The 13,767-nt window shown below is 43.8% G+C and overlaps 1 protein-coding gene across 1 annotated transcript in view; it reads left to right on the top strand.

Moving 5' to 3' along the window:
• MCUR1 (mitochondrial calcium uniporter regulator 1) overlaps positions 1 to 13,471 on the top strand; it is a 53,043-nt gene extending 39,572 nt beyond the window's left edge. The window contains exons 8-9 of the mRNA XM_040353748.1: positions 4,145 to 4,259; positions 13,197 to 13,471. Of these exons, the coding sequence (XP_040209682.1) occupies positions 4,145 to 4,259; positions 13,197 to 13,252 (171 nt within the window). The 3' untranslated portion in view covers positions 13,253 to 13,471. The remainder of the gene's footprint in view (positions 1 to 4,144; positions 4,260 to 13,196) is intronic.
• Positions 13,472 to 13,767: the final 296 nt, after the last annotated feature.

The raw sequence follows: 13,767 nt of genomic DNA, 5'->3' as shown, positions 1-13,767 counted from the left end.
GTGACTGACAGTGACCAGCTCTTTGCTCAGGGTGCACTGAGAACTGAGGGATCGGCAGTGTTTGATCACTTGGTTCTCAGCCTTAGAGCTGGCGGGGGACAGATGTAGCATTGGACCGATGCTGCATCCACCTAGGTAAGTATGATTTTAAAAAAAAAGAATCCTATACTTCTTTAAGTTTAAAATAAGTTTATGAACATGTGAACATGAACATTAACATTCAATTGACTAAAAACCATTATATATATTTTTTCATTTAAGTAGAATGAAAAGCATAAATCCTATAGGCCTCATGCACACTGGGTGTTTTCCCAGCTCTTCTAAACGTTTTTTTCTCCTGGCAGGAGACAAGCAGCTTAAAAAACTCACCTAAAACTGTTTTGCAAACGTGTTATAGGCATGTCAAGCATTAGAATTTTCATTCATTCCATTGGCCACAATATTATTTTATTCTGGCTATTGAAATGAATGAATGCTGAAGCGCTAAACATGTCTAGGGTGTTAGGCGATTTTTCTGCTAAAAAAAGCTCCTCTCCTGAACGCACTGATTTAAAGTGATTTTTATTTTTTTTTATTATTAAAAAAAAATGCCTGTAAATTACAATGTGTGCATTGACATGTAGGTTAAGGCCCCGTACACACGAGAGGATCCATCCGCTGAAAAATCTCAGCGGATCGGTTTCAGCGGATAGATCCCCTGGTGTGTACGTTCCAGCGGATATTTATCCGCGGATATTTGCGATTTCCAGCAGATAAAAATTTGTAGACATGCTAACAAATCTATCCGCTGGAATCGGCTCCAGCGGATCGATCCGGTGGTCTGTACAGACTCACCGGATCGATCCGTCCGAACGCGTCCCTCGCATGCGTCGTAATGATTCGACGCATGCGTGGATTTCCTTATATGACAGCTTCGCGCACGTTGCTGCGTCATCATCGCGGCGACGGCGCGACACGTCACCGCGGTTGAATTCCGCGCAGATTTGGATCCGATGGTGAGTACATGCCAACGGATCCAAATCCGCCAGAGGATTTATCCGCGGATACGGTCCGGCAGACCGTATCCGCGGATCAATCCTATCGTGTGTACCAGGCCTCACATGTAGGGGTGTTTAGAGGCAGAAATAAATGCTCAGTTTTTGACACTCATGCCGTGTACACACATGTGAGCTTTTTGACGAAAATTCCGACCGTGTGTATGCTCCATCGGACATTTTGCTCAAAAATTTGAGAGCTGGTTCTCAATTTTTCCACAGCAAAAGTTCTTGTTGGAAATTCAGATCGTCTGTATGCAATTCCAACGCACAAAAATCCAACGCATGCTCGGAATTATTGAACTTGATTTTTCTCTTAATTTTTCTCAGCACGTCGTAGTGTTGTATGTCACTGCGTTTTTGAAGTTCGGAATTTCGGACAACATTTGTGTGACCGTGTGTATGCAAGACAAGTTTGAGCCAAAATTCAGTCGGAAAAAAATCCATGGTTTTGTTGTTGAAAATTTCCAATTGTGTGTAGGTGGCATAAGTGTGCATGTGGCCTTAATTGAATCATTAAAGGTTTGATAGGTGCCAAATTACCTGTTTTGTTTTTCTTTACACGTGGCAGCTTTTATAATATTAGGGGTATCACCCTACCTTCCACCAACTCTATTTTTATTTATTTTTTAATCTTTCTCCAAAAGAATTACACAAAAAAGACTGAGTCATGAAACAGTTTTACAGTATGTAACAAATGGCCTTTGATTATGAAAACATGTCTATATTATCCTGTTACCTTTATTGGAAGGTACATACATAATGGATGTGCATGTAAGGCCTCATTCACACAAGGCGGAATCCGTTCCTACAGATTCCGCCTGCTCCCGCCAGCTCAGCGGGAGATCAGTCCGCAGATCTCCGCTGAGCCGACGGATGACAAGCTCCTCTTTGCTCACTGAGCGGGGAGGGGCTTGTCGGGCACCGCTGTGTCCTATGGAGCGATCTGATAAAAAACGGACAGCATGTCCGTTTTCATCAGATCTTACCCAATCCGATCCGCATGGGTACGTGCCCACCATACATCTGTTTTTAGCGGATCGGATAGGGTCGGATGTCAGCGGACATGTCTCCGCTGACATCCGACGCTCCATAGGATTGCATAGAGCGGCCGTTCAGGTCCGTCGTCAAAACTGACAGGCGGACCCGAACGGTCCGTCGTGTGAATGAGGCTAACTTGATACGTCTACCACATAAAATGAAATGCCTTTGAAAATGGATACTCTTTACATTCTTACTATGCACTGAAGACTTTCTCACAGTGGCACCAAGATTGTACAGTTATGCAAAATCCTCACTTTTTAACTGCATTAAAGCATGAAGTTTAAATAGGGATGACATAATACTGTAGTTGCACTGACTTATACATTCTTGATTGTTGCTATAGTACATATTTCTTTCCCAAGAGTACTTCATCATTATGCTAAGCACAGAATCATTTCCAGTGACTGTCCATGTTATATGTACTGTACAGGGACAAATATTAAATTATTCTTTTTAACTCCTCTTGAACTCGCTGTGCAGTAGCCATAAAAGTAAAGTAATCTTGTGGTGGTTGGCTGGTTGTTTAACACTGTAAGGGCCAGAGCATATTTTCCCTTTCAACTAATATTGCAGCTCCTATTAAAAATGGTATAGGGAGATTGTACATAGTACTGGCACTGTACTGTTGTGTGGACTAACTAGGTTCTGCCCTCACTGCTAGAATTGCAAGTCCTTTATAAGCACTCTAATAATTATGCAAGAGCAGCATCGTCACGGCGTAGGCTGTTTTCTTGATTTTTTTGGGCTACAAATACCTCCTACTGTCCTCATTTTCATTACTTAGGGAGGAAGGCTTTTGTACTTCACAGAAGATAGCTAGGAAGGCAGGTAACATTGTTTGAGATTTCAGTTCAGCGTACAGGAAGTTGCAAGTACATGAATTCCAACAAGATCAACTGCTACATCTCTGTACTTGAATAAAATGATATACTTCATGTCCATGGATTTCATATACTGTAGCAGGCATCACTAAATGGCGGACTGGCTTCCAGATACGAGTGATAGTCCCATCCAGGCAGCCGTGGTCGCATCACTCAGGAGCTTGATCTCTCGTTCTCTTTTGTATGTAGATCTTGCTGCTGTTTATTACCCATAGCTGCCATGCCATCATCCTCGCAGGGCAGGGGATGGGAGAGGCAGCAGGTCTGGACAGATTTCAGGAGCAGCAAGTGGATGATTGGTTGCTAGGATGCTGTGTGGTCCTAACAACCAATCTCCAGCTTGTTAACGAGAAAGGTTGGGCAGCTCCCGGCCTCTGTACAGACCTGCCCAGTGTAGGATAGGGCTGAAAACTCTGCTGTGAGTGGGAAGGGGCGTGAGGACAGTGCTCTGAACTGGGGGTGAATGGGGGGAGTGAGGATAGTGCTTGGAAGGGGGCTGAGGGCAGTGCTCTCAACTGAGGGTGATTGGGGGGTAAGGGTAGTGCTCTGAACTGAGGGTGATTGGGGGGGGTTAAGGGTAGTGCTCTGAACTGGGGGTGATTGGGGGAATGAGGATAGTGCTCTGAAATGGAGGTGAGGACAATGTGCTGAAGGGGGGTTAAGGGGGACTGGGGACACTGATGGGAAGGGGGAGTGTTAAGGGGGCAGGGAATATCGATGTGAAGGGGGAACTGTCATGTGAGGGGGGACTGAGGACAATGTTGAAGAAGGGGACTGTGATATAAATGTGAGGGAGGGAGTGGGGCTTTGATGTGAAGGTTCTGCATTATTGCACATGCAATTCAGACCCCTGCTGGAAGAAAATTTTACTGATTTGACCGTGTGAATTTTAATTCTACACCCCTACCATATAGGGATGCTGTCATGATTATATGTTTATTTTTTATACTTGCCTGAGAAAAGACTTATACTCAGTGCAGCGTCTGTGTCACATATTAGTTTTAAGGCAAGTACATTAAACTGAAACAGGGTTCACTTCCCCAGAACGAATTTGCCGTAAAGGCTATACTTACTAGAGGATTTTAAGTTCACTTGAGCCAAGTACAAAGGACTGTAACAGAGACTCTTTAACACTGCTTACCATTTGAAGTTCTGATTATTTAGTAATGTCTTTATTATTTGTAGCATGTCGATCAAGACAAAGGACTGACACAAACCAAAAGGAAGATTGACACAGAAGTAGCCGGCCTGAAAACTATGCTGGAATCGCATAAACTTGATACAATTAAATATCTTGCAGGTAAGTTGCCTTGTCAGGTATTGTTTCTTGAACATATTTAGCTTTCTTGGTCAAAAACCTTTTCCTAATCTTACATTGCAGGATAAAGAATGAGTTTGCAGGTACATAGTTATGTTGCGGAGTTCAGGAGATTGGACACCGGCAAAACAATGCTGTAAGGACAGCCCAGTATAATAATTGTCACACCCAGCATATATGCTAGTGTCCTAAGAAAAAGGACATCTTCTCTCCACTCTAAAAAAAAAAAAAAAGCAAACTATTTCCTTTTTATCAAGACTTAAATGGGTTGTAAAAAAACATTTCCCTTTACCTTAGTGCAGTCCTCCTTCACTTACCTCATCCTTCGATTTTGCTTTTAAATGTCCTTTTTTCTTCTGAGAAATCCTCACTTCCTGTTCTTCTGTCTGTAACTACACACAGTAATGTGAGGCTTTCTCCCTGGTGTGGAGAAAGCCTCTTGAGGGGCGAGGGGGCGAGCAGGAGTGTCAGGACGCCCACTAACACACAGCTTCTTTTCTCTATCTGCAAAGTAGAGAGTGTCCTGACCCTCCTACTCGCCCCCTCCCCCCTCAAGAGGCTTTCTCCACACCAGGGAGAAAGCCTCGCATTACTGTGTGTAGTTACAGACAGAAGAACTAAGCACTAAGGTAAAGCTATTTAGGGAAAAAAATTTTTTTTACCTTTACAACCACTTTCATTTTATCTTTATAAAATCTCTGCAACTGCATGCTGAGTGAGAAGGTCTTCCTTTTTTAGGTTGGCTACTGCAATGGAGGCTGTACCTGACATCCGCTGAGACAAATCGAGGCCAGTCTGTAATGTGTCCTTGGGTAACTGAGCTCTGTGTTACAGTTCCTTTGAAAAAGTATTCATATCCTGTGACGAGATCCTTCCTCGCCCAGGTCCTGCTCTCCCGACACTCCTCTGCTACCAGTGAGTCAGCTTGCAGATTGCAACGTCTGATGGTCCAGTCATCCAAGGTTCCGGGGTCCGAACTACAGCTATGTGCCGTTCAGACCCATTAGGAACAAACACCAGGCAGGCTGTATGTAAGTTCCAACAGGACTCTTTATTTTCAATTACACAGCACACTTTTATACAGAATTTTGGAACATCCCACTCCCAACAACCGCTTTCCTATTGGTCAATTGTAAAGTATATCCAGTCTTCACTCAAGTCCTCCTTGACCATGCAAATGAGGACTTGAAATTGTCAACAGGGATTGGTCCAATAGCTTGGATAGAAAGACTTGTGTATTGAGACAGAAGCCCCAGGGGGTAATCAATGTACACAATAACCCGGGCTACTTAATTACTACCTCTGAGAGGTTACATTGCTTTAGACAATAGAATGCTAATTCAATACAGCTGACAGGAGGCTTCTGACCTTTAGAACAATAAACACATACATCTTCACACATACATTCTAGATTCAATTAACCTTCAATCCATAGTTTTTTTAGCCAGACGGAGTGTCTCCGACACCCGCTCTTAGCCTGCAGAGCACAATAAAAGGTATTTCTCTAGCTGGTTCCACTTAGCATTTCAATAGCCGGTGTCCTTGCATTGAATGTCCCTCTCCTGTGTAACAGATGTCAAGTAGAAACACTTTAAGATCTTAAGATCCATGACATTACTTCCCCTGGGAAACAGTCCAACAGCCGCAGTGGGACCCAAACGGGTCAACTCGAGGATGTTGGAAAAGTAGTCTTAAGGTTCCAGGACTGTCCGCTGGGATGACCCATCTGCCTTCCTGTTTTGAGGTCCTGGCCCATAATCGGACGGCAAGAGGCTCACATTCAGTCCTCTCCAAAAGCCCCTGTCCCGGCTAGGTCTGTCACACATCACCCCCTTTGGCAGGAGACTAACACTGGGAGAGACCCCAATTCCGGTACCCACCCAGTACCCCAGATAACTTGTCCCAAACAGAGCATTACTCACCCAGCCAATCTCTGCCTCTCTCAGAGAACACGCCTGCCGCTGGGGAGAGGCCTGGACTGGCCCTTCTCCCTGGAGTCCTTTCAGCCGCTGGAGAGAAGACAGGGTGGCTGGGCTCAGTTCATCATGCCGTTGGGAATCTGGGCCAACTGGCCACCATTCCTGGGGTATACCAGTGGAGACTGCAGTCCCATCCACTGAGGCTAGGTAAAAATCCCCCGGTGCTTGCAAAGCAAAGCCGACATCCTCCTGTCTCAGTGCCGCACCATGTTCTGGGGTTGTGTCCGTGGAGATCGGAGTCCCATCCACTACCACAGGAACCCCCTCTTCTGTTAGTTGAGAGCAGAGGCCCGGGGCACTCTGCTCTGTTGCCAGCTCTTCCGCTGGGCTGCTGTGAGTGGAGACCACAGTCCCATCCACCGATATCCGCTCAAGCTGTAGTGGTGTGCAGCAGCCAGTAGCATCCTGCCCTGCTGCCAGTGATTCAGCTGGGAGTAACAGCTTCACTACCTCAGCTTGTTGCTGGGGAGGGGGGCCAACTGCCCCGGCTCCCTGGAACTCCACAGTTGGTTCCGGTGCTGGGCAGAGATTGCTAGCACTCTGCCCTGTTGCCAGCACTTCTGCTTTGGGAATGGCAAGCTCCCGATTTTCCACTGCTGATTCATCAGCCAGGATTTCAGCGTTGTCAGCTGATATTTCCTCATAGTCCCAGGCAAAGGGAGCCCCATCCTGCTGCTGAGCGGAGTCTAGCAGCTGTTTGTAGGCGATTTCCAGCTCATGTTGCCGCTCTCGTTCTCTCTGTTGCCGCTCTCGTTCTCTCTGTTGCCGCTCTCGTTCTCTCTGTTGCCGTTCTCGTGCTCTCTGTTGCCACTCTCGTTCTCTCTGTTCCTGCAGCTGGAGGTCTCTAATGGTATTCTGTATGGCCGTCTCTGATGGGTTAGCACCATATAATGCCAACCGTTGTTGGACTCGCTGCTGGAACAAGTCTTCGACTGACCGGGGTCCTGCATCACCATCCCTCTGATCCATCTCGGCTAGCGCAATGATCAGGGTGGCCTTGTTCTTCCCACCGGTCCCTCCACGGCTCTCAAGCAAGTCTTTTAGCATGGTTCTCCTCCAGGCTGCATAGCTGGTCATTCATGGTGGTGGTTTGGAGTTGTCCCAGTAACTGGAGAGCAAATCCCACCGCTGCCAACCAATGTGACGAGATCCTTCCTCGTCCAGGTCCTGCTCTCCCGACACTCCTCTGCTACCAGTGAGTCAGCTTGCAGATTGCAACGTCTGATGGTCCAGTCATCCAAGGTTCCGGGGTCCGAACTACAGCTATGTGCCGTTCAGACCCATTAGGAACAAACACCAGGCAGGCTGTATGTAAGTTCCAACAGGACTCTTTATTTTCAATTACACAGCACACTTTTATACAAAATTTTGGAACATCCCACTCCCAACAACCGCTTTCCTATTGGTCAATTGTAAAGTATATCCAGTCTTCACTCAAGTCCTCCTTGACCATGCAAATGAGGACTTGAAATTGTCAACAGGGATTGGTCCAATAGCTTGGATAGAAAGACTTGTGTATTGAGACAGAAGCCCCAGGGGGTAATCAATGTACACAATAACCCGGGCTACTTAATTACTACCTCTGAGAGGTTACATTGCTTTAGACAATAGAATGCTAATTCAATACAGCTGACAGGAGGCTTCTGACCTTTAGAACAATAAACACATACCTCTTCACACATACATTCTAGATTCAATTAACCTTCAATCCATAGTTTTTTTAGCCAGACGGAGTGTCTCCGACACCCGCTCTTAGCCTGCAGAGCACAATAAAAGGTATTTCTCTAGCTGGTTCCACTTAGCATTTCAATAGCCGGTGTCCTTGCATTGAATGTCCCTCTCCTGTGTAACAGATGTCAAGTAGAAACACTTTAATATCTTAAGATCCATGACATATCCCTTTACATTTTCCACATTTTGTAAATGTTTTTTTTGTGATAGACCAACACAAAGTGGCACATAATTGTGAAGTTGACGGAAAATGATAAATGGTTTCCAACATCTTTTACAAATAAATATGTGAAAAGTGTGCCGTGCATTTGTATGCCCACCTGAGTCAGTACTTTGTAGAACCACCTTTCACTACATTTTTGCCCGTTCTTTGCAAAATAGCTCAAGCTCTGTAAGATAGGATGGAGAGCGTCTGTGGACAGCAATTTTCAAGTCTTTCCACAAATTGGATTTAGGTCTGGGCCATTCTAACACAAAAATATGCTTTGATCTAAAACATTCCATTGTAGCTCTGGCTGTATGTTTAGGGTTTTGTCCTGCTGGAAGGTGAACCTCTGCCCCAGTCTCAAGTCTTTTACAGACGCTTAAGAGGTTTTAGTCTAAGATTGCCCTGAAGGCTAAATCCATCTTCCCATCAACTCTGACCAGCTTCCCTGTCCCCGCTGAAGAAAAGCATCCCCACAAAATGATGCTGCCACCACTATGTGTGTTCAGGGTGATGTGCAGTGTTATGCCCTGTACACACGATCGGAATTTCCGATGGGATAAAATCCGATGGAATTTTCTGTCGGAATTCTGTTTAAGCTGTCTTGCATACACACTGTCAGACCAAAGTCCAACCGTCCAAAACACAGTGACTTAAAACACTACGACGAGCCAAAAAATGAAGTTCAATGCTTCCGAGCATGCGTCGACTTGATTCTGAGCATGCATGGTTTCTTCTCCTTCGGAGTTCCACACAGACGATCAGAATTTCTAAACTCTGATGAAAAAAAGTCTGATGGGGCCCACACACGGTCGGAATATCCGTCTGACTTTTTTCATCGGAAATTCCGATCGCCATGCATAGCGTTTTGCTTTTAGGCCAAAAAGTTTAATTTTAGTCTCATCTGAAAGAGCACCTTTTTTCCACATGATTGCTGTGTCCCCCACATGGCTTCTAGCAAACAGAACTTCTTTTGGCTTTCTTTCAACATTGGCTTTCTTCTTGCCACTCCTCCATAAAGGCCAGATGTGTAGAGCGCACGACTAATGGTTGTGACGTGGACAGATCCTTCCACCTGAGCTGTGGATCTCTGCAGTTCCTCCAGAGTTACCATGGCTGCTTCTCTGATTTAATGCTCTCCTTGCCCGGCCTGTCAGTTTAGGTGGACGGCCATGTCTTGGTAGGTTTGCAGTTGTGCCATACTCTTTTCCAGATTTCGGATGATGAATTGAACAGTGCTCCGTGAGATGTTCAAAGCTGGGATATTTTGTTAGAACCTAACCCTGCTTTAAATGTCTCTACAACTTTATCCCTGGCCTGTCTGGTGTGTTCCTTGGCCTTCACAAAACAGCTGTATTTATACTGAGATTAAATTACACACAGATGGACTCTATTTACTAATTAGGTGACTTTTTATTTTTAAAAACTTTGAAAACCATTTATCATTTTTCTTCCACTTCTCAATTATGTGCCATTTTGTGTTGGTCTATCACATAAAATCACAATACATTTATGTTTTTGGTTGTAACATGACAAAATGTGCAAAATTTCAAGGAGTGTGAATATTTTTTTTAAGGCACTGTAGGCATTTGCTACAGTGTATGTGTTAAACAGAGTTAGCCGCAGAGCACTCTATAAAGTGAGCATTCTATAGGTTTAAGTAGTGGTGCATTTGTCTGGTGGAACCCCTAAATCCTGTGTCCGTAAAGGCTCCTTAAACAGTTTTCCCATTGGGAGGGTGAAGACTATCAGGATAGAGATTGTCTCCTAGATCTTGCCTCTTGTCCTTTAGCATTTCTCTGTGTACTGCAGGTCAGTTTCTAGACTTCATTTGCTGTGGGTCTGATCTTTTCACTTTGCTTTCTGAAGCATCCCATCACTTGAAGTACCTGGGTATCTGTGCTTGGGGGATCAGTCTACCTTGTTTGTCTAGATCAGTGTTTCTCAACTCCAGTCCTCGGGGCGCACCAACAGGTCATGTTTTCAGGATTTCCCTCAGATCAAACTGCTGTGGTAATTACTAAGGCAGTGAAACTGATAAAATCACCTGTGCACAATAATGGAAAGCCTGAAAACAAGACCTGTTGGTGCGCCCCGAGGACTGGAGTTGAGAAACACTGGTCTAGATGGAAGAATCTGTTAGACACAGCCTTGTCCTAGGCTTTTCTTCCCTAAGACAATTTAGCAACAAATAAAAAACAAAGTGGTGATTAAAAACCACCACAAGAAAGCTCTATTAATGTGAAAACAAATTTGAAAAATATCATATGGGTACAGTGTTGCATGACCACACAATTGTCATTCAAAGTGTGACAGTTCTTAAGGATGAAAAACAGGCTGGGCAGGAATGGGATGACAGTACTCAGCGTTGAAGTGATTAATACAAAAGTGAGATCCAAATTTGTTAAAGGTTTCCAGTGTAGCAGCCAGGGAGGACTGAGGATCATTTAGATACAATAACCCATCAGCATATAATGATAGTTTTTTTCTCCAATGCCCCAACACACATATGTGCGTCGGTACAAGCAAGGGTAGCCAGAAATTATATGACTTGAGCAAAAATGACCTGTACCCCTGTGTAGTGAAAAGGGAGTCAAGAGAGTATTGTTGGCAAAGATCCTGGCTGCAGGGCCTGAATAGAGAAGATTAATCCACTGGGTAAATTTGGCTCCAAAACTAAATTTACATATGATTGCCCAAAGAAAAGGCCACACTATTGATTCAAATGTATTTTCGGCATCCACAGAGGCAACAACCCTGGTGCCAATATTGTCATGTTGAACAAAGCGATCTCCCTTTCTTTTCCCCAAGATAAACCCAGATTGGTCTTTTATGCACAAGGGTGGTAATAACCAAGTTCAATCTTTGCCAAGTTTTTGACATCTGCATTCAAAGGGAGGAGGAACACCTATCCCACAACACCTATTCCTGGTTTAAAAATGACTATTCCATTAGAATATCTTCCATCATAGAAGAGGGGAGAGCCCTGATTTGGAAAGCATGTGTGAGTGTTGCATGTAGATGGGGAACAAGAATTTGGACATAATGCACATAGTACTCCACTGGGAGTCCATCTGCTTCCAACGGTTTACCAGACTAGATGTAATTGTATGGAGAGACTCACCCTGGGTTATATATGCCTCTAGCTCAGAGCATTTTACAGGAGAAAGAGTGGGCAACGAAATATCAAGTAAGTGTCTAGGTTGTCAGCGAGTAGGCTACTGTAGATCTATAGAGGTTGCAATAAAATGAGGCAAACTGGTTATTAATAAGCATAGGGCATAGAATTAGCAACTGGCTGCTCTCTAGACAACCAAGCAAGCAATCTCTACAATTGCATTTACTAGTGGTGCAAGGCAAGGAAATTCCATCCTAGGAAGCTCTTTGTGGGATTCGTTTTTTTTTTTCCTCTAGTCTGGTCTGGATGATGGTTTGGCCTTGGGAACCATCAAGGGCTTTTTCAGAGACCACTTGCTGTTTGCTCCTTAGTGATGGACTTCGTACAGGGTGTTGCTCACATCGTTTTCCCTGTACAGTATATTTTCCAATGACCCTGTGAGATCTTGAATCTTGTATCCCTTCGAAGACTGCCTTTTGAACCTATTAGGGATATTAATTTCTCTATCCTTAGGGATATTCCCCTGTCTTTTGCCTTTTGTCACCATCACTTAAAGCGGGAGTTCACCCATTTATTAAATTTTTGCCCTTTTCCCCTTAGATTCCTGCTCGTTCGGTCTAGGGGAATCGGCTATTTGTATTAAAATATGATCCGTACTTACCCGTTTTCGAGATGCATCTTCTTCCGTCGCTTCCGGGTATGGGTCTTCGGGAGCGGGCGTTCCTTCTTGATTGACAGTCTTCCGAGAGGCTTCCGACGGTCGCATCCATCGCGTCACTCGTAGCCGAAAGAAGCCGAACGTCGGTGCGGCTCTATACTGCGCCTGCGCACCGACGTTCGGCTTCTTTCGGAAAATCGTGACGCGATGGATGCGACCGTCGGAAGCCTCTCGGAAGACTGTCAATCAAGAAGGAACGCCCATTCCCGCAGCCCATACCCGGAAGCGATGGAGAGGATGCATCTCGTAAACGGTAAGTACGGATCATATTTTAAAACAATTAGCCGATTCCCCTAGACAAAACGAGCATTAATCTAAGGGGAAAATGTGCTCTCTGAGGGTGAACCTCCGCTTTAAGCAAGGTGAGTTTTTGAGTTGGTGACCTTAACTTGTACGCTTTCTTGTGCTACACAAGAACATAGTTGTTTTGAGGTCCAATGCCTTTTATTTCCAAGGTGGCTTATTTTTTTCATTTTAACCAGGGCATTGATCTATCATCTCTATCCTGCTCCTAAACATCCTAATGAGAGTTTCCCTTCTTTGTCTGGATCTGTTACATGCTGTTAAGCCAGCTATAGATGGTGCAAATTTTTTTCCTGCAACCAAAGTGTTAAACTAAAAAAAGAAGAGTAATTTTTAAGTACTGAAGCTTGGCGTTCTTCTACGAGCGTATACAATTTTGAACTGTGACATGTTGGGCATCTATTTAATCGGCGTAACTTCATCTTTCACATTATGCAAAAAAAATGGGCTAACTTTACCACCCCCCCCCCCCCCCAAAAACGCGTTCGACTCATTGTTGCACAAATACTGTGCAAGATAAAAAGTTGCAACAACCGCAATTGTATTCTCTAGGGTCTCTGCTAAAAAAATATATAATGTTTGGGGGTTCCATGTAATTTTCAAGCAAAAAAAAAATATTTTTATATGTAGGAGAGAAATGTCAGATGTATTCTGGGAAAATTAGATGATGATGTATCAATTGTACCAATGCTGAAACTGTTTGGAATGCTGATTTAACTTTTTTTTTTGTTATAAAAATTTCAAAAATAAAATCGGGGGGGAAATTTTTTTTTGTTTGTATGGGTTACTGTGCTGTGTGCATTGCTGTTTGCTAGCTGTGTGAGTCATTTTATGACTTTTATGCTTGTGTTTTTTTTCCTAACAGGTTCTGTATTCACATGCCTTACAATAGCGCTTGGATTTTACCGTTTGTGGATGTAACACATGGCAATCTGTTATTTTTATACATCATAATTCACTGTGTTGTTAAAAAAAAAAAAAAAAGATATATGATGGATTCAGTGGCAACCAAGTATTTATTTTGAAAGCAGCTGCATAACCAAAGAGTGAGAAACGACCACATATGTCACAAAAAAAGATATTATATTTAGTCAAATGAATGTTTTTCCGTCCATTCAATAAAAAAAAGTGTCATACCAACAAATGTTTTATTTCCAAAAAAAGAAATGCTGTCAAAATATTTTTTTAAGAGTAAATGTGTGTTTTCTGTTCTTTTCAGTCATGGAATGCTTACTAACAGTATACTGTTAAAGGAGTTGTAAAGTCTTGAGGTTTTTCACCTTAATGCATTTTATGCTGCAGATGTGTGCTGCAGACGTTTTACCTGCTAATTGCAGAGTACTGAGCCATTAGTGGACAGTTCGGTACACAGAGATTGCTGTATTGGTCATCACAGCAGTCACATACTGATCCCTCTGCAGTAGAGGATGAGTGTA

Source organism: Rana temporaria, chromosome 5, assembly GCF_905171775.1.
Source record: "Rana temporaria chromosome 5, aRanTem1.1, whole genome shotgun sequence".
NCBI lineage: Eukaryota > Metazoa > Chordata > Amphibia > Anura > Ranidae > Rana > Rana temporaria.
This window is presented reverse-complemented; position numbering and strand designations above follow the sequence as displayed.